This window comes from Peromyscus leucopus, chromosome 23 (assembly GCF_004664715.2).
Source record: "Peromyscus leucopus breed LL Stock chromosome 23, UCI_PerLeu_2.1, whole genome shotgun sequence".
Taxonomy (NCBI): Eukaryota; Metazoa; Chordata; class Mammalia; order Rodentia; family Cricetidae; genus Peromyscus; species Peromyscus leucopus.
The window spans coordinates 13,539,665-13,561,027 of record NC_051082.1 but is presented as its reverse complement, the minus strand read 5'-3'; the positions used below and the strand labels follow the sequence as shown (position 1 = coordinate 13,561,027).

Here is a 21,363-nt window from a genome sequence, read left to right as displayed (position 1 = left end):
CTCCTCAGCCTGGAAGAGCTCCAGCTGAAAGGGCTTCTAGCCAAAGGGGTTCCTCAGCTGAAAAGCCTTTAGTTCCTGTTTCCTCACACTTATATACCTTTCTCCACCCACCATATCACTTCCTTCTTAGGGATTAAAGGTATGTGACTTCCCAAGCAAAGGCATGAGATCTCAAGTGCTGGGATTAAAGGTGTGTGCCACCACTGCCGGGCTCAGTTTCTCTCCTAGACTGAGTCAATCTCATGTAGTCCTGGGTGGCTTTGAACTCACACAGATCTAGACAGATCTCTGCCTCCTAAATGCTAGGATTAAAGGTGTGTGTCACCCACTGCCTGGCCTCTATGTTTAATCTAGAGGTTTGTTCTGTTCTCTGATCTTCAGGCAAATCTTATTACGGTACACAATATATCACCACACATATACACATCTGGAAGGAGCTGTAAGGAATACTAACAATAGTTGTTCTGAAATAAGGGACCAACAGCAATTAATAAAAGAATGTCTAGGGGGTGATGGAGGGGGTACAGTTTGGTGGGAAGAGCACCTGCCTAGCATGTGTGAAACACTGGGTTCAATCCCCAGAACCACAAAAACAAATATCATACCATTTGCTATTACTTGAATTTTATCTTTACCAAAGCATGGGCCATGGCTTTATCTTATTGTGTGTTCATATGTACGTGCACATGTGTGTGAAGACCAGAGGTGAACAACTTTCCTCCTCCTCCTCCTCCTCCTCCTCCTCCTCCTCCTCCTCATTTCAATGTGTGTGTGTGAGGAATGTGTGCCTCACTGCCCATGTGAAGGTCAAGGGACAGACTTATGAGGCTGGTTTTCTCCATCCACCTTATGTGGCTCCTGGGACTCAAACAGAAAGCATCTTCCCTGACCCGCTGAACCACCTTGCAGGCTCTCCACCTTACTTTTTGAGATAGTATGTCTCACTGAACCTTGAGCTCACTGACCCGGATGAAGCAGCTGGCCAGGAAGGCCCAGTAAGTCTCCTAGCTCCTGCTCGCAGCATTGGGCTATAGTGCACACGGCTACATTAGGTTTTTATGTGGGTGCTGGGGGTCAAATGCGGGTCTTCATGCTTACTTTATCAACAATCAACAGAGTCATCTCCCTAACTCAGAAGATTTTATTTTTAAATTTGGGGGGGAGGGGCAGACAAGATGGCTGAGTTAATAATGGCTGAGTAGAATTTAATCCCTGGGTCCTACATATACAGAGAGAAAAGTGTCACAAGTTATCCTTTGACCTTCACATGTTAAATGTTGTGGCATATACATTTCCAAAGACAGACAGACAGACAGACAGACAGACACACACACACACACACACACACACAAATAAATGAACTAATAAACATTTAAAAAAAAAAAAAAAGCCGAGTATGATAGCACATACCATAAACCCAGCACTTGGGAATTGGGAAACCAAGAGTTCAAAGCCAACTTTGTTTGGATAGCAAGTCGGAGGCCAGTCTGGGCTACACACACCTAGAGAGACAGAGACAGAGACACGAAGAAACGGGTAGGCTTGTTTATTTCATATTTAATTATTTATTTATATTGTAAGGCTCAAGTACTCTACCATGTAGCTACATCTGTGGCCCAAATCCAACTCTTTCTGAGTATGAAACACCCCCCCCCCATACAACATTGACATTTTTGTACACTCAACTTTTACAGCCCCCTTCAAAGAGCATACTTGGACAAGACTGGCTGAACGTGATGGACACAGGAAACTTTCTCTGGTGGCGGTGGTTATCAACAGAAACAAACACAGTCCAGAAAGAAAAGGGAAACAGAGGGAGACAGTGGAGGAGACAGAAGCAGCGACTCCCCCACTACACACGACCACCAGCGAGCAAACTTCACTTCGGAGAACTCCAAACCAGCTGACGGGTGGATGAAGCCCGGCATCTGTTTCACAATAACTGGGGGTGGAGGTGCGGGCGACGGAGGAGAGAGGAGTCGGGCCTGGTCATGAATGGAGTGTTGTTGAAGCTGAATGAGAACTGCACTCACCTCTCCCTTGATATACTGGAAGATTTCCACGTCATCAATTTAATAAAACGATGGCAACACTAACAAAGCTAAAGAAAAGCCACCTTGTGCCTGCTGCGTGCAAGAGTCTGGCTCAGCACAAGCTGCTGCCAGGTGAGGTTTGCCGTCATGGGAACCCATGAACTTAGCAGTGGGCGGGGGTGCAGGCAGGAGCCACGAGAGACACTCCTCATAGGAGCCAATAGCGCATTTCACCCTGATCTCCAAGCAGGTGTGCAAGACAGAGGCCAGAGAAAGGAAGAAGGCTTACTGGGACGCTGCTGAGGAACTCTTGCTGCACAGGGCTTAAATGCAACAATTTATGTTAAAGCACAGAATTGGAGATTACAGTCCCAGGCACACCATCTGATGATGAATCATGCACTCTCCACTGGCTGCTCAAGGAAAGAACTTGTTCTTAACTGGTCTCTGGTCCAACAACCACAATTAACTGAAAGTAAAGATCAGCAGGCTGAGTGACTGGACAGCCTTCCACAGCTGCCAGGCCTCTCCCGGAGCAGCACCACCTTTTAGGTACCCGTTTGCCTTTCACAGACAAGGATCCCAGGCAAAATGGAGCCTTGGGCTCAACCTCTTGAGGAGAAAAAAGAAACTCAAACAGTACTTCAACAATAAAACCACAGGAAAAAAGCCTTAGTTTGCACCTGCAATTCACTCCCTAATCTACAAGGGTACGGGGCACCAGAATCAAGCGAGAACCAGAGGGCCCTGCACCACAGTGAATTTGAAACTTCAGAGCACAAAGAGAAGGTGAACCAAGCCTGAGGGAAAGCTGCTATTCAAAAACGCATGTGTAAAAGGCAAAACCCGCAGGGCAATGGTGGGGCACACATTTAATCCAAACACTTGGGAAGCAGAGGCAGGAGGATCTCTGTGAGTTAGACTCGAGGCCAGCCTGGTCTACAAAGCAAGTCCCAGGACAGCCAGGGCTGTTACACAGAGAAACCTTGTCTCAAAAAACCAAAAGGAAAAAACAGAAAAAAAAAAAAGGGAACAACTGCTAAAACGGTGACCTGGAAGGATTCCTGAAGACCACTAAAGACGTCAGCACAGTATTTACCAACAGCAGCAGCTGCGGTCACAGTGTGTGGCAGCCTAGTGTGCCTGCACTAGGAATCCCCTCTGGGGTCCTAGCATGAATGGGGAATGTTTACAGGCCTTCTTTGAGAGTGGCACCTAGCTGTCCCTAGAGTCCTCTAATTTTCACAGGCAGAGAAGGCGTGGGAAGGGACCTGTCTCACAGGGCGCCGGTCCTCCATGGGACTAGGAAAGGAAGAGTCCTGGATTACAAGAACACCGCACGGCAGCCTGAGGGTTTGCCTACCCAACACACAGAAACTTTTCGGGTCTAGGTGTTAAATATATGAAATAAAATTAACTGCATTGCATTGGTCTGGGTTTTTTTTTTTTTTTTTTTTTTTTTTTGGTTTTTCGAGACAGGGTCTCTGTGTAGTTTTGGTGCCTGTCCTGGACCTCGCTGTGTAGACCAAGCTGGCCTCGAACTCACAGAGATCCACTTGGCTCTGCCTCTCCAGTGTCCGGATTAAAGGCGTGCGCCACCACCGCCTGGCGTGTTGGTCTGTTTTATTACATTTTTCATGGGGGGGGGGCACACCAAAGTATATGTGTCAGTCAAATGATAATACGTGGGGGTCTGAGTTTTCCTTCCCCATGTGTCCCAGGGATCAAGCTCAGGCCATAGTTCTTGGCGGTAGGTGCCTTTGCCTTCTGAGCCATCTTGCTGGCCCTCTCTCTCCACTGTCTTCCCCAAGGTCTGATCATTTACTTGTGAATCACAACACTTATTCTGGACTGGACTCAGACTTCGAAGCAGAAGCGCTCAGCAAGGACAGCCTACATCTCCCGGTAATCTGCTGTAGGTGTTTTTCTTTGGCTTCCTTCATTCTGCCTTGACGCAATATGTGTAACGGCCTCCTGTCTGCGAGCCGCGGAGCTCCAGCAGGGACTGCTCTTCCCTTAGTGTGCCTCGTCGTTCTTCAGGAGAGCAACCATCACGAGTAGCGTCTGTTACAGCGGAGCTCTGAGCCAAGGAGGAAGCACGAACACCTGCCCGTTTGATTTCTTCTGTGGTTGCACTTGCGTCGCTTCTTTTTGGCCGCGTCCAGTCTCGACCCTTCTTTGTTTAAGGGTTTCTGACTACATCTTAGTGGACATCGTCTCCTTTAGAGACGGAAAGGATTTTGGAGTCTGCTGGACTCTTTTGGGACCCGCCGCTTCCCGCTTTTAAGAGATGGGGAAAACTGAAGGGGCCCGCGACAGAGAGTGTGGAGCAAGACGACCTCAGTTGCGCCCACCATCGATGATGGTACCCAGTCACAGCGGGGACGTGTCCAGTCCGTCCCGGTGCAGAAGCGCACTCTTTCTTGAGTTACACATGTCAGTGGCCTCGTCCTCATTTTCGATATCTCTTACAGTAATGCCGAGGGAGAACACAAGATTGACACTCACAATGCATGCGCTGGACAGACTTGTGGCTTCCGCCCTCCAGTTCTCCTCAGCACCTAACAAAGAAGAATTCCGCAGCGTGTGGTGCCGCCAGTCCTGGCTGCCGTGGGCGCCGACGGCTACTTTATATCGCGGCAGCACTTGCCAGTGGGTGAGCCGTAGGCACGAGGCGCTCGCGGATCTCTGTGAGTTCGAAGGCCAGGCCTGGTCTAGCTTTGCCCAGAGCAAGATTCAGCCGTTCCGAAAGGTCCCTCGCCCATCCCAAAAGCTACTAGGGCACGAGACAACCGCTGGGAATCTTCGAACCCTGAAATATCTGGGCGAAGCCAATACCCCAAGAGGAAATGGACACACACACAAAAAAAAAAGAAAAAAAAAACAGAGAGAGAGCCCAAAGGCTATAGAATGGCCCTGAGTGACACACAACTTCAACGAGGAAAAGCGCGAGAAACCTCTGCAAGATAGGCGGCTGGGCCTCAAGGACACGAGCTGCTTCCCATACGTAGGAACCTCTGGCTCGAGTTCCCGACAGTACACGCGTTTCGCTGGGGTTTTGTCCTGCTTCGTCATCTGAGACACTGGTCTCTCTATGTAGTCCCTGGCTGTCCTAGACAGCTGCAATATGCACTCCGAAAGGCCAGCGCTGGTCTCGAACGTTCAACAGACACCATCCTCCCTAGTGATTTCCTCAGGCTCCTCCCAATTACTGGGGTGAGGGCCTTGGAGTGGATTTAGATGGGGACTTGAGCCTGAGAGAGTGCAGGCCTACCACTGGTTAATTCTCCCACACCCAGGCCCTAGTGATTCCTTTCTCATTCCATAGAGTAGTTGACTACGCCTAATGCACAGAGGACTATGAAGTAGCCGTGAGAATCTGCTCTCTGAGAGTGTGTGCAACGAGAACTGCTATCGTGATGGGTCGGTTAAAAACTGGGATGTGTGCTAAAGGAGGCCCTCTCCGAGGTTTGAACGCAGAAACAACCTTGTGAAGACCACCGTGGTCCCTGCAATAGAAGTCACATGGCGCGGCAAACTCCCGATGGCTTCTGGTGAAATGAGAGTCTGACACCAAGCCCCGGCCCAACGATAAGTGCCGTGTTGTGGAATTGAGGCCGGTCCGCTTTTTAAAGCCCCAGCAGAAGGAGATGCGCATCCAAAAGACCAAAGTAAGGGATTGGCAGAGTTTTGTGCGGGCTTAAAGGCAATTTTATTATATCTTAGCGTCCCCATGACGCAACATCTTGTGCTCTACAAACATTGACTCCACCGGTATTGAGGCACGTGATATCAGGAGAGTAATGTCACACTTTACAGGTGAGACAGAGAGTCGTGATGCACACATACAGAAGCTTAGAATACTGTATATCTTCGATGTTAGTTCCAAAGTAAATGCTCGTATTGAAATTGTTGTACTCATGCCGTTAAAGCCTATGTCCTACGTAATCTCCTCTCTCTAGTATCGAAATACTCAGTCCTTAGACCCGAATATGGAGTTACTAGGAGAGGTAAGCGAAACTGAGAGCTATAGTCGAAATTTAAGACTGGTCCTCATTTGTAATATGGCAGAGCCTTGTCAAGAGTAAGGTGCCATAAGGTCGAAACTATTTTGGTCAAGTTAACCCGTTGCTTGGCCTTTAATTCCTACGACAGATCGTTAGAAAGTTTTTTTAGGTGTTACCCATCTTTGTCTAAGTTCTCCAGTATGACCTGTAAAGGACAATGTTTTGATGAAGAACTATCGAGGCATTTAGCGACGGAGAGTAGTTTCGCTTTGACCAATAATCACTAAAATTGCGTCCAAATACAACAGTAATTGCTTAACTTTTTAAATTTATTATCTAATTATTGATTATCGTACTTTTTTTAATTTAATTTTTTTGTTGAGAGTCATACCTATAGCAGTGAGAGCTTCTAACATGTCTGATCATAAAACACAGCCTGACGACGCGGTTGGAGGGACTATCGAGGATGGGTGAGTCGAGCAGGAAAAGGTTCTCGTAACTACCGTTAGCATTTCTATGTTCCTGAAGTCTCTTCGCTGAGGAAAAGATCAAACCTACAAACACCCACCCTTCGCCATTAGCACTTTGTGCTTTGACGCTTTGAAACAGGGGTTACTCTCCTCACCAAGTGCTTCCTGAAGAGGGCTTAGATATCGAATGTGCAGAGAGAGTGTGTCAACCACTCTACCTACTTTTCCTGGCCACGTAGCACTATATGAACATTATTAGAGTTGGCACTGGATCTTTTATGAATCTTTTTTTTGGGTTAGCCAGGAGCGAGCAACGAATTAACTAGCAGCAGGTTGAGATGAAAGCACTGGCTGCTTCTCTGTGCTATCTAGGACCTCGAGTTTTGCTCTAGTTAGTCTCGTCATGTCGCAAAGCAAAACCCACATGGAGCTGATCAGGCGGTCACAACCCATATCTCCTCAATGTGTTTAAGATTGAATTCTGAGAATATGATGCACCTCACCTTTTTACCTACTTGTCTATGGCGAAGATGTGCTCTATTATAAGCAGTGTCATAAGAGAAAGCACGTGAAAAATGGCTACCTACCGCATAATAAATAGAATAAATCTTCTATAAAAAAGAGAAAAGGGGACCTCTCTCTTATGAGAGCGACGGTCAACACCAACCTAGATCTTAAAAAGTTAATACACGGAAAGAGCACAGTGTCGCAGAGGTCTGCAGGCTGTGGCCCTTGAGATAAGTAGTGCAAATGCGTGCCTGGAGAGTCAGCTGTCTTTGAGCAGCGCAGGTCTGCCCTCTTTGGCCAAGAGGCAACGCCAAGTGCGCTTATGTAAATTCACCGAGAGCAGAGCGAGCGACACCATGGACCGCAAGTCTCACACATCTTGTCTGCTGATCTTCTTTTAAAAAAAGGCACACCAGTGCCTCTCTTCAAGGCCGAGAGAGATAAAAAGCTTCACACACCCCTCATCTGAGGAGGTACATGTATCTCAAGCTCAGGCAAGAAACACACGGCGATGCTAGCGTCTCGCACATGAAACTAAAAGTAAATATTAAAACCCACAGTGTTAAGTTTTCGGGTCATAGCACTGCTTCTTCAAAAAAGTTGGGACAAGGAATAACAAGGAGTAAGCTATGCCTGTCATGCAAAGGACCCACCGCTCTCACTGCCCACTCAACCTAATTAAATTTGAGTGGTCGAGGGTGGCCCTGTAAGAATCTATCGGTCACGTCCTAATCACCCTGGAAACAACCCAATGCAGCACGGCTAACTAAGGAGCAATGTAAGCACAACACACTCTCTATAGCTTTTATAGAAAGAGGCCTCCTTGATTCTCGACACACGAGTGGCGCTTTTGGTCACTTAACCAATTGTGTTCTCTTGTTTTCCCTGCTCCCGTGTGTGTTAAGTACTTTATGGAGGGAGAGAGTGGTGCCCCACTAATGTGAGAAAGAGATGGGCTCAGAGGAATCTGAGAAGCATTGTCACTACTTTGGCCTTTTGTTTTTTAATAAATTAGCCAAAGGCAGTATCCTACACCTAAGTATCGCCACAGTTACAATCATATTAAAAATGGAGCTGGATGGCCAGCCAGTGGCGTGCCAGTCCGCAATTCCAGAACTGGGGCACATGATCTAAAGAACTTTCAGTCCACTACTGACTCGAGCGCTCGTGAGTCTCTCAATCTCAGTCCCACACCACTGAGAGACAAGGCAATGATGCTTATTTTTATCTCTATATATATAGTAAAAAATGAGTAAGGTCAGCTTTTCAGTTTTTGAGTTTGTGTTCCATTCTGCGTGTAATGATAAAAAAAACCTGTGATTGTTTGTTTGATTATATATCATTGTAATGGAGTATAAGTTTTGTTCTAAAGGGCAGTAAGAATGCAATTGGACATATAAGTGGACCATCTTGAGGTTATGTAAGAAATATTGTTAAACAACAAATAAACATCCAGCGAGTGAGAGAGTGAGCGATCAATTCTAGTTACGATTTCCATTTCTGGCATATGAACGTACTGAGGCAGCAGTGGTTAACCGGCATACATAACTGTGCCCAAAACTGCAGAAGGCAAGTGGCAAGCTCTGGGAACGGGGTGCTCTCCTGATATTCTGAGATGACTCTTGCTCTCGATGTTACTAGCGAAGTGTCTCCAAACAGTGCCAGACACTCCCAGCCATGGCAGGTTTGGTCGGATGTTATGATGCTTTTTTGAGTATATTTCTTATATAGACTTGTAATAGTTTTTGTGCGCCGGCGCCAGTGTGGCCATGGTCTGAGCCTGCTTCATGCGGCACCTATGCACCAGTGCCTCATCATGAAGTCTAAGGTACGTAGAGTATGCAGGTGATGCCGCCCGTGTGAGCCAATGGTCCCAGAAGAGAGTGTTCTCGTTATCGCTGATACGTATTCCCCACCTTTCGAGGAAGGACTGGTATGTAGGCAGTCTGGTGGGTCACAGTCGGGAGTCCAGGCAAGGAGGCCACTCCGCATTGGTTGATGTACTTCAGATCGAGGAAGAAAGGCTTCAGTAAAGCGTACATTAGGACCTCTTGTCAATGATATGGTTAGATGTATATTTTTTATTGCAGTATGTTCTAATATTGGACAGTACTGGGCACTTGTTAACCTAGGTGGTCTGTGTGACGTGTCACGAGCCTTCCTTAGGTACCCGGCATGCACAACTGTATATAATGACAGGGGAAAGGGATCTGTATCTATGTTATGAACAGGGCGGAGCACTTGAAATGCAGTGGAGGGAGATGTACCTGAGTCTGAGCTACGGAGACAATCCTCCGCTAGTACTCCTGGGGAGACCAAAAACACTTTCAAAGAGTGAGAATGTGTCCCTGCAAGTGAGTGAGAGATATGACACGGGGAGCAGCTGGGGAGTCATCTCAGCCTCCCTAAATCGTATATACAATTGACCTCCGCTACTTCGTGAACCTTCCCTTGTTACACATCATTTAGCATACTGCTCCAGACCCAGCATCCTCCGTTCATATGTAGTTTATCTATAGAGATCTGATTCTAAATATTTACAAGGGATATACGAATGGAGATCACCGTGGTCTAGGAAACACCTCCGTGCATCCCAGTCTTGTCAATATATAAAACATATAAGCACAAGATGAAGGCAAAATGAATCGTCGGCACTGGGCCTATGTTCTCCTTTGCTATCTCAGAGCAGCGAGAGAGCACTTAACAAAACCGCAGACAGCCTAAGACAATAATTGAACTGCAAGGTTAAGAACAGTTAGAGCCAACCTATCATCAACCGGAGTTTGATCTTATGTGGTCGTAGTCGGCTGAGGCTCCTCTCTACTGAGAGCATGGAAGGAGTCTCGCATCAATGCTCTCACTGTCAAATACGCAAGCTTGCTGAGTCTCTCTCTAGAGGATTAGGAGACTTTACACGTGCCAGTGAAACACAACTCTATGGTGGCTAGTGGAATGTAAGGAGTACTGCCAGGGTAGGCACTGTGAGCATAATGGCCTCGCGCACGCGGATGGAACTTACCCCAACGTCCCTTGATGTCTTGATTGAGCCCTGAGCACGCATTCCTTCTGAGAGAACGGCCACACAGGAGTCGAGTGCTCAAGGGATCTCGGCATTAGCTCGGCGTCTCCTGAGAACAGGTCACTCTGCATCAACTTCTCCAAGTGCTAGGACAGACACCTTCAAAGCTGCGCACCTCACAGGACGTAAGGTATTCAAGTGTGGAGCTCTACTCATGTTATCCCAGCCATGCTCTCTGAACCCATGCAACCACTCGAGACAGTAGCGTTAAATCACCTTGGTTCCTTGGCTGTGGGAAAGGACTCTCGTGCACACACCAGAGAAGAACGTGGCATAGAGGCCGAGTGTGGAGGCGGAGAGACGAAGATCTAAGCAGCATAGTTGATAGTGCTACCTGATGTCAACTAGGAAGCAATCCTGCAGGTAGGATCATATTTACCACCCGCGTGCCACACCCAACAATTTCTGTAGGCTTCACTTATTGGGGCGTTGGGGGAAATACTCCCACTGTGACTCAGCGTACTGGGGAAAAAGCTGTTATAGCAAATAATTTTGTGAAAGGAGTCTGGATGGAGATCGCTCTATGATTATCCCAAATGTGGAATTGTAAAAAATGTGTGAGCAAAGCATGTATACTCCCACACTATATATATAGGTACAATGCCACATTACATCAAGCTGGCTACAACACAAATGAAAGCATTTGCTGGCTGTTGCTGAATTATACCCCAGTCCTAGGAACAGGTGTGCACTAAGTAGGATGAACAATCTAAACAAATCTCACACACAGCGAGATTAACACAATCGAGCTACCTCACACCTGACACACCTGCCTCAACAGCCAGGAATTCCCTCATGCAACACTGAGACTTATCCGGCCAACAGCAACCACACTGTGTTAATCAGGCAAAAGAAACCTGTTGCTCTTTTGACTCCAGAGACTGAGTCTCCATCAAACTCCTAGATCTCTTATGCAGAAGCAGCTAAGAATCAAGCTAGAAGGATAGAAAGGAAGAAAGTGTCGATCCTGGTTAGGAAAGACCACAGAAAACACAACCATCCCCACTTGCCCACAACCAGCAAACAGACGAACGTATGGGACGCTCGGACACTGGGGCATAAGGGGAGAGCACAGAGAGCATATCCAAGGGCGTATGTATGCCACACGGATGTTTCTGCGTAGGCTAGCTCGCTAGGTTCTCAGACCCAGCAGAACCAGGAGGAACCTAGAAGGCCACACCATAAAGAGCACGCACCTATGATTCCTCTCTATGCTAGCTAAAGCGAGAATCTCTACTGGAGTTGAAACCATGTTTGGGTGGCAATCAACAACACAGAGCACAGGCCGTGACCAGTTCAACCACCTGGTGCCCCACACACGACACACACACACACAGCACACAACACAGAGAAAGAGAGAAGAGAGAGAGAGACTCGACTGAAGCTGAGTGTGAAGCAAGCTGCTGTAGCCACGAGAGAAGATCCGAGAGCAGAGAGGATGATGTGACTGAGAGAGTGAGAGAGAATAGAAGGAACTCTCCGAGTTGGAGAGACTTAAAGCCTCCTGCACTGTACCTACCTACCTTCATTACTTATTTGGGTCAGTGGACCTTGTCTGCTTGTAGTCCTGTGTATAGTTAAACATACTTCCTTGCAAAGTGCTGAAAAGGGTGTGCCAGCTTGAAATCTCAAGTAAGTGTTCTGAGACATGTACAAAATACTTGAAATAATAGAAAAGTAAGCTTCCTTTGTTGGTAGTAGAGTAGAGAGTGTGATATTTTCTTTCTGTATGATTAAGAGCATGTGAAAAATTGACCTGGGGCGGCTCCGTAGTGCGAACAGCGCGTGTGGGCAGGCAGCCCACCATATAGATAACACACCTTCCTCTACCTATAACTCAAGCTCCAAGAGGATCTGACTTCTCTGGCCTCAGAGGGCACTTTACTGTCTCATGCACATTCTCTCTCTCTCTGTCTGTCTCTCTCTGTCTGTCTCTCTCTGTCTGTCTCTCTGTCTCTCTCTCTCTCTCTCTCTCTCTCTCTCTCTCTTACACACACACACACACACACACACACACACACACACACACCAAAATAATAAAAATAAAGTTTAAAGAAAAGAAGCCAGGCAGTGGTGGCACACACCTTTAATCCCAGCACTCAGGAGGCAGAGGCAGGCGGATCTCTGTGAGTTCAAAGCCAGCCTGGTCTACAGAGTGAGATCCAGGTCAGGCACCAAAACTACACAGAGAAACCCTGTCCCGAACAAAAAAAACGAACGAAAGAAAGAAAGAAAAGAAACATAAGAAAAGAAAGAAGGAAAGAGAGAAAGAAAGAAGGAAACAGAAAAAAAAAAAAGAAAAAAGCAGCTAGGTGTGGTGGTACATGCCTTTAATCCCAGTCTTTGGGAGGCAGATAGGTGGGTCTCTGTGAGGCCAAACCTGGAGGCCAGCCTGATCTACACAGAAAATTTCAGGATAGCCGGGGTTACATAGAGAGCCTGTCTCAAAAAAAAAAAAAAAAAAAAAAAAGACACAGACTTACTAGGGAATTATCTACTCTGGCTCAAATGCCAACTGTAGCTTGGGGAACTCGTAACCTCCAGACTTGGTATGAATCACTGGCCAGATTCCCTCCACAAGCTACAGGGCTGAAGGCTGTCTCTCTGAAGCCACTTCATTCCTTCCTGGCCTGCACCCCAATCTTCCCCAATGCTAAGTGCTATTAGCAATGCTCTCTGATTGTGTTTTTTTGTTTTTGTTTTTGTTTTTTTTTTTGAGACAGAGCCTCACTAAGTAGACCAGGCTAGTTTTGAACTCACAGAGATCAACCCACCTCTGCCTCCCAGCCTCCCAAGTGCTAGTATTAAAGGCAAGTAGCACTACTAACATTAGCCATGGTCTATGGATGGAGGAAGCGACCAACAGATCCCTGGGAGGACAGGTGTCCTGCCTGGATCATAGCTACGATCAGTGCTGACACTGTGTGTACAGAGTTGAGGGCCTCCGGAAGAGCTGTTCATTGGTTATTTTCTGAGTGGCATGTTTCTACCTGCACTGGCCCTCAGGATGACAGAAGGGTTCTCCTTCTCTTTGTAATTGGTGAGATTAGATCTAGGCCGTTGGCCCTAAGGGTTAACCTAATATTTATAACAATTAAGTGAACCCTTCCCTCCTCCCAACCCTGCATATCAAAGTCTGGCAGGCTGGCCTGAAATTCCTAAGCTCAATCCATCCTCCTGCCTCACCTCTCCAATTCAGTAACAGGGAAACCAGATACCTCACAAACCACGTATGCTTAACTTGACCCCAGTATCCCCTGCCTTCTTCACCCCTTCACTTCAAGAGCTGGGCTTGACCAGAATAGCACCCCCTGGTGATGCCGAGCGCCCCAGGCAGCCGGGTAGTGCTCCCCTCAGAGCATCATCCTCCAACGGTTAGTTGGCCCAGTGCAGGGCAGCCTCAGCTCCACCACGGCCTGTATCCACTCTACCGTTGCACTAAGTGAGCCCCTCAGGGCGGCCAGGAAGCGAGTCATTTCTTCTGCTTTAAAAACATTTTGTATGAGCCGGGCGGTGGTGGCGCACGCCTTTAATCCCAGCACTCGGGAGGCAGAGGCAGGCGGATCTCTGTGAGTTCGAGGCCAGCCTGGGCTACCAAGTGAGCTCCAGGAAAGGCACAAAACTACACAGAGAAACCCTGTCTCGAAAAACCAAAAAAAAAAAAAAAACATTTTGTATGGTTTTCTCTCTAAGATCTTTATTTTATTTATCTGTATATGTGAGTCTATGTATGCTACATGTATGCAGGTGCCTTCAGAGGCCAAAACAGGGGATAGGATCCCTTAGAGCTAGAGCTACAGGCAGCTGTGAGCCTGATGTAGGTGCTAGAACAGAACTCAGATCCTCTACAACAGCAGGTAAGTGCTCTTAAACACTGAGATGTCTGCGCTGGATAGTTTGACACAAGCTAAAACCATTTGAGGAGGGTAGTCAATTAAGAAAATGCCTCTCCAGAAGCCAGACATGGGCTGGGTGGTAGTGGCAAATACTTGTGTGTGTGTGTGTGTGTGTGTGTGTGTGTGTGTGTGTGTGTGTGGCAATTCAAGACAGGGTTTCTCTATGTAACAGCTCTGACTGTCTTGGAACTTGCTTCATAGGCTGCTTACAGGAGGCAGAGGCAGGTGGATCTCTGTGAGTTCGAAGCCAGCCTGGTCTACAAAGAAGATGCCAGAACAGTCAGAGCTGTTACACAGAGAAATCCTGTCTTGAAAAACCACAAAGAGAGGGAGGGAGGGGAGAGGAGGGAAGAGGGAGGGAGGGGGGAGGGAGGGAGGATTGATCCTGTAAGAAACCCATTAGTTTCACATTAACCTGGGCTACATGACCCTACCTCAAACAGCAAAACTAAAACAAAATGGTCAACAGATTATGCTCATGTAAAAGTCTATAAAAGGAGCCTGAAGGATGGAACCCTGAGTTGGAAAGATGCTGAGGCGTTCCCTGCCACCTTCACCCAGAAGGATAGACTAAAGCACAAGTCAGAAGGGTTCAGAGAGAGAGTCCCATGTGGAGAAACTTGGCCTCTAGGTAAATGCCTCCTCCACCCATGCCAGGAACCTCTCACCATTAGTCAGCCCCAACAATGCAGCACAGGAGCCAGACGCGCAGAAGATCCCCTGGAGGGAAAGGCAGACCTGCTGCCACTAAGGCAACACAAGGCTCTTATTTGTCCCAATCAAGGGGCTTTGTCCTAGTACCTCAGGTCCAGCTGATACCTGCACAGTACTGAGACTCAGCAAAAGCCACTTCTATCTACAAAGGCTCTGCGGAGGCTCTGAGCAACTCCAGCTAAACTCAGACCAGAACCCGCCTCACTGGCTTCACTCACAGCGGAGGGCTCCCACCATGCTGTCTAAAGGACAGCAGTGAACTCCACCCCCCTGTCAGAGCGCAGGCCCAACAGACCTGTGCGGTCACAGTGTGCTGCTCAAAGCTGGCTCTGGAGAAAAGCCAGCTTCTGGTTATCAGGATGCACTTAGGGGGAAGAAGGCGGAGGCTTCACAGAGAGTTCAAGGTCAGCCTGAGATATGTCACATCTGGTCTCAAACGCATCAACAGGAGCGGGGATGGATGTGGCTCAGAGGTAGAGCACTGTGAAGCATGGCAAGGCTTGGGCCCCCAAAACAGCCAATAGGAAGGTTTAAAAAAGGAAGAGCCAGGGCTGGAAGAGTTGGCTCAGTGGTTAAGAGCACTTGGCTATTCTTCCAGGGGACTAGGTTTGATCCCCAGCATCTACATGGCGGCTCACAACTCTAACTCCAGTCCTAGAAGATCCAATACCTTCTTCTTTCTGGCCTATATAGGCATCAGGTACAGACATACACACAGGCAAAATACCCACGCACATAAAGTAGTAATAAAAGACTTTAAAAAAAGAAAATGGAACCAGTGAGCAGCACAGAGGCCAGCAGTCTACAGCCACCAGGGGAGTGTTTGGACTTTGTAGAGCTTTTCTGACTCCTGTTTGTAAGCCACCAGCTCTCCAGACACTGGTCTGTGCTCACAACCAAAAGACAATGTCCACTTACAGATGATGTATAAAAAATGAGTGAGCAGATCATTTTGGTTCTCCAGTCAACTCCCCAAGGCTGACATTCAATAGCTCATTAACTATTCAACAGTGACATTTGCAAGTGCTAAGGAGGAAGCATATCTGTCTGTGAGGAACACAAAGGAACAAAAACGGTGCACCTGCACTTGGAAGAAACGAACTGGCTTTTCCCCAGAAGCAGCTTCATCTAACAAGCCTCTCTTTGGCACATGCTGCCTGCTGTGTAGAGCTTGTTTTGATGGGAATTTTAGACAGTAAGCAATATACAAAGGGCTAACCATCTTCTTCAGTCACTTCGATGACCTCAATGGCTGCTAACATCATCTCTCCACCACCCCCACCTCCCTGCTGAGCCCATCCCCCCAGCCCACCCCCGTGGCTAGCTGACAACACAATGCTGCTTGCTTCTGGAGAGAGGGTGGCTGACCACCTTGCAGACCTGGTCCTCCATGCCTGCACGGCACAGGTGACTCTCACAGGTGGTGCTGTCCCAGCACTCAGCACTCTACAAGCCCAGAGATTCTGCCTCCAAAGGCCACTAAGCAATCCCACCCTTCATTCCCAAACTTGGTCATTCCCCTTGCACATCCCAGCCTGTCACCAGCGGCCTTCAGCCTGTCCTTTCAGAGTAGAACCCCCAAGAATCTGCTGGGTACCAACCCAGCTCCCATCCCTCCCTCCCTCCTTGGTGTCCTGTGTCACTAACTTCTGCTCATTCTGTCTGCACTGCCTGGAGCCCACCCAGCTCCTTCCAAGCGCCCTGGAGACAGCCCCGTGGAGCTCAGCTTTTTCAGCAGCAGCTCCTACCTGTTCTGTTCGGAAGCATCCATCTGTTGTTCCCACATGTACTCCTGCAGACAAAGTCCTTCCGTGAAAAGACACCCATCTTCACTTACTTGTACATGTAAACGCATTCTTTACAACACAATGCTGCTTGCTTCTGTAGAGAGGGCTTCACGACCCGCAAGTGGAGGGGTGGCTGACTCCAAAGCACGGTGGCCAAGCAAGGAGCTGTTTGGAAACTCCTGAGAAGGCAAGAGGTGAACAAACCTGGCCATCCTGTTTCACACACGGCTTTATAATTACTGCACGGACTACTTTGGAGGCAAAGGCTCTGTTTTCAGCTCCCAACAAGTATCCCTTGCGCGTCTCACATGGCCATGTGTGTATTTTCAGAGAAGTGTCAACAACGACTCAGGAGAGTAAAAAACGTTTTGACAACTTAGCTAACATGCTGAAAAGGCTTTTCTTCGAAACAGAACACTGGGTCAATCAGTTTTGAATTTGAAACCACACAGCACAAAAAAGACACGGTACCCTGTGAGTGGGACATCCCCGACGAGACCTCGTTTTGCAGGGAAACTCTGAGACCTATTACCCACTAGTGGCCAAAGCTCAAGTCCGGCTTTTAGGGAACAGCTCAAGCCTGACCCAGAGCTGCTGTCCAAACACTGAAGTGAAAACACAAGCCTCATTCAGAGCAGCCAGCCTTCGGCAGTCACCTCAAATGACGATGTGCAAGTGCGTCTGAGAAGCCAGAAAACGAAAACGTGCTAGGTGACGGTAGCCTTGAAAGGTCAAAACAAGTGGTCAACAAAACAGTCCGTACATTCCTAGACCCACCACAACACACTCTGTAGGAAGTCACTTTTGTGGACCCTGGCAAAGCTGCAGTCTCTTGGCAGGCCTTGGGATTTACACCAAGAGCACATATAAACTGTGGAGAGCCTGGTAAATACATATATGTTAAGTGTAAAATCCTCCAGACTGCCATGGAACTTACTGGAGAAAGTGATCCCCAGCACCTGGATGAGCATAAGCATGCAACCTTTCTGGAGGGTTCCTGGGTACTCTCTGCACCCCTGCATACTCCTGGCCTGCTGCTTCCTCAAAGAGTCAGCTCTAAGGAGCTAGTCCAATGTAAAGAGAGGCTCACCTCACTGTTACTTTACAACAGGACAATGGATACAACCTAAATAACTAAAAGTAGAGCCAATTCAGTAAGTTCTAGTGTACAGTGCAGGAGAAGTGATGAACTCAGCTCGTCAGCACAGAAACCTCTACACCAAAACACAGCTAACAGCACTGCTCAGCGTGTGTATACACTCAGGTGTGCAAAGGCCAGAGGGAGCTGCGCTGATTCCAGCCAAGGTGTTTTCCGCAACAGTCTGAGCAGGTGTTAGGTTAGAAGCACAAAACAGAAGCATTTCAGAGGACTGGACAATACAACTGCGCCCTAGGTTCAAGTCTCAACACCGACTGTACCGACCCTCTGGCAGCTTTATCGAAGGAACCACAGGAGACAAGAGGTGAGTGCAGCTGTCTGGAGCTGTACAGATCTCAAAAGAGCAGCAGAACCGGCCTGCCATCTCCAGTGCTGCTTCCAGGAGAGGCGGCAGACTCCGAGTCAGGTGTGAACAAGACAGAAGAGACAAAGTGATGTCTTCACTCCTCACACCAAAGGACCTGTTTCCTCCTCCAGTGCACCCCCAAATCCTGCTCAGGATCTCACGGAAGCATTTAGCACCTCTTTTCTTCCCTAATGACTTTAAACTAAACCAAAGGGCTGTACCAAAGGCCAGCTCAGGGACAAGTGACTAATATCTTGCCTGTTAGCAGCACTGTGACCTCTGCAGCCTTTGCGAAGGCTCTGGACTTATGACTGATTTTATGAACTTTAGCAACAGTAAGGACATGAAGTAAGGACATTCATAAATGCTGTTAACAGCAGCAGAACCACTTCTTAAAAAGATGGGAAGTCAACACAGATTGTAAAAGATAAATTCACCTCCAATTTCTTTAGAAATAAAATACTGTAAACTTACTTTCCCAAAACATTTTCCTGAGACGTCTAATTCTATAGCCTAGGCGCAGCCTGAGGAAAGACCTTTAGAAAAGACATGGGGGAAAGTATATGAAAGGAACTTGGCATTCAGCCTCAAGCTGACAAGTCTTTGATCTGCCAGAGGACATGGTTGTAGGTCACATTCTGACCTGGTGTAGTGTTCCTGGAGCCACACACCAGCACCAAGTCCACTTGGACACTGCTACAATTCAGATTACATACTGCCTAGTTTCATGATGCCAGCTGAAGTTGGGGACAGCCTCTTCCCACCCCAAATCCCTCTCCACCAAAGCCCATTTGCACCCTACCTTTCTTTGGGATTTAACAAGTCTTTGCAAACATTTACCTAAAAAGTATAAGCATTATGCTTCTAAAATCCAGTGGCTTACTCTACAGAAAGATACATCCAGAGCCCTCTAGAGATTACTAACACCTTGAGGGTAAAGTGAAAGTCAGGACAATGTCAAATGTAGCCCAAAGTCTCCAGATTATAAACCGGTGAACAGGAAAAGTAGCTGAAGGCAATGGCTGAAAGTGAAGGTGCCTTATAAGCACCTTACACAAAGTCTAACTCGCCTACACAGCAGGACGGGAGGCGCAGAGCACAGCAAACAGCAGACGTCCTCTACAGCAACCCTGTCATCTTCCAACAGGATCTGCAAAGCCAGACAGCAGCGAGTCAGCCCTCATCAGCCCATGCTCTAAGGCCATACATACTTCTCAAGCTTCCTCAACAGTTGACACTCTTCTTTTTCTTTGAGACAGGGTCTCACTATGTAGCTTTGACTGTCCTGGAACTCGTTCTGTAGACCAGGCTGGCCTCAAACTCAGAGAGATCCTCCAGCCTCTGCCTCTCAAGTGCTGAGATTAAAGGTGTGTGTTACTAAGCCAGTCTGATGGTTTTCTCTTGAAAACACATACATTATGACATCAGGCATACTTAAAGTACTGATTAATCTTAGAACTTACATATTTAATTACTGTAGTTTAAAAATAATTTTCTTTATATAAAATGATTATATACTCAAACTATACCAATTTATCATCTGTCCAAGTAATTCCACTCCCAGGTATATACCTGAAAAATTAAAAACACATGTGCAGAGCCAAATGTGGTGGCACATTAAGAAGCTGAGGCAGGAGAGAGGCTGAGAATTCAAGGCCTGCCCAGACTATATAATGCATGCCCCCACACACTCCAAAATAATGTACCACCTGTTCACACAAAATCTTATAAACAAATATGCCAAACATAATTTACTATGGCCAGTATGTGAAAATGCCCACAGATACCAACAAATGAATGGGTCAAGAGAATGTGGTATATCCCCGAAATCGGATTTTATACAGCCATAGCAAAGAATGAAGTACTAACATATTCTCCAACTTGAACTTTGAAAATAAACTAAGTGTGCCAAGCAGTGTTGGCGCAGGCCTTTAATCCCAGCACTCAGGAAGCAGAGGTAAGTGGATCTCTGTGAGTTTAGGCCAGCCTGGTCTACAGAGTGAGATCCAGGCCAGGGCTACACAGAGAAACCCTGTCTCAAAAAAAAAGAAAAAGAAAAAGGAGGAGGAGAAGAAGAGGAGGAGAAGAAGAGGAGGAGAAGCTAAGTGAAAGGAAACAGCACAGAAGACTACATATTCTAGGATTCCGCTTACACACAATGCCCAGAACAGGCAAATGCAGAGAATCTACAAGCCGCTACCAGAACTGGGAAACACCCACAAGCTGGGAACTGCAAGTGGACAGGCCTTTTTTTTTGTGGGGGAGGGGGGTAAGTTCTGGACTCAGTAGGGGAGGCTGTACATCCTTCTGGATTTAAAAACAGTATACATTTTAAAAGAGTGAACGTCATACCATGTGTCTTTGCAACTCAATGTTGGCTTTTTTTGGATATGTATTAATGGGGCTAGAATGTGGAGGGCACAGGACAGCTAGAGGAGTCAGCTGTCTCTTTTGCCATACAGGTCCTGGGGCCCAAACTCAGTCATTAGGCTTGGTGGCCCTTTACTGGCTGAGCCACCTTCCCAGCCCTGCAGCTCAGCTTAAAACAACAAAAACTCAAGGTCATCATCAACAGGTAGACTCGACTTTTAGAAAGTCATGATCCTAAGGTGACACAGGTTTCCTGGCAGGAGTGAGATTCCAGAGGCCTTCCTGAGGAGCTGGAATCGGTGCACTCTCTAGTGACTACTTAGATAAAAGTGCAGCTCAGACTCAGATACATCAAACTCACTAACCTACGCACCCACTTCAGCTCTACATGGAGCTCACCTGATCTTCACACCTTTAATCCCAGCACTCAGGAGCCAGAGACAGGTGGATCTCTTATGAGTTCGAGGCCAGCCTGGCCTACATAGTGAGTTTTAGGTCAGCCACGGCTACATATAGTGAGGCCCTGTCTCAAAAAACAAAACCAGAGGTAGAAAGATGACTTAGCAGCCAAGAGCACTGACTGCCTTTGCAGAGGGCCCGAGTCTGACTCCCAGCACTCCCGTGGCAGCTCACAACCATTCAGAATTCCAGTTCCAGGGAACCTAATGTCCTCCAAGGGCACTAGTCATGCATGCGGTACGTACATGCATGCAAAATACCCAAACACACAAAATAAACAAACAAAAACAAGAAAACCTACAAACATCGCCCCTCCCCGCCCCCCCCCCCCCCCAAAGAGTGTTTTTAAGATTGGCAAGACTCACAGAAACACTTCAGAAGCCTGGCCCAGTAAAAACTTGAAACCAAAGGCTGGAGTAGAGGACTGTTTTATTTTCATGTTTAGGTTCCAAGTCAAACGGAGCTTAAACAAACATCCCTCGGCTTTTTAAGAGCGGCTTCACAGCTCAACCTTTAGAGGCCAGAATTTATATGGC

The 21,363-nt window shown here is 47.4% G+C and overlaps 1 protein-coding gene across 2 annotated transcripts in view; it reads right to left on the bottom strand.

Annotated features, from left to right (window-relative positions):
* The window catches only part of Pptc7 (protein phosphatase targeting COQ7), a 43,061-nt gene that overhangs the window by 16,805 nt on the left and 4,893 nt on the right, over positions 1–21,363 (bottom strand). Inside the window, exon 1 of one of the 2 annotated variants that reach the window (XM_037198689.1) lies at positions 16,455–16,570. The exons of the other annotated variant lie outside the window; for it this stretch is intronic. Coding sequence (XP_037054584.1) covers positions 16,455–16,533 — 79 coding nt within the window. The 5' untranslated portion in view covers positions 16,534–16,570. Of the gene's footprint in view, positions 1–16,454; positions 16,571–21,363 lie in introns of those variants that run through there. 2 annotated transcript variants of the gene reach the window in all.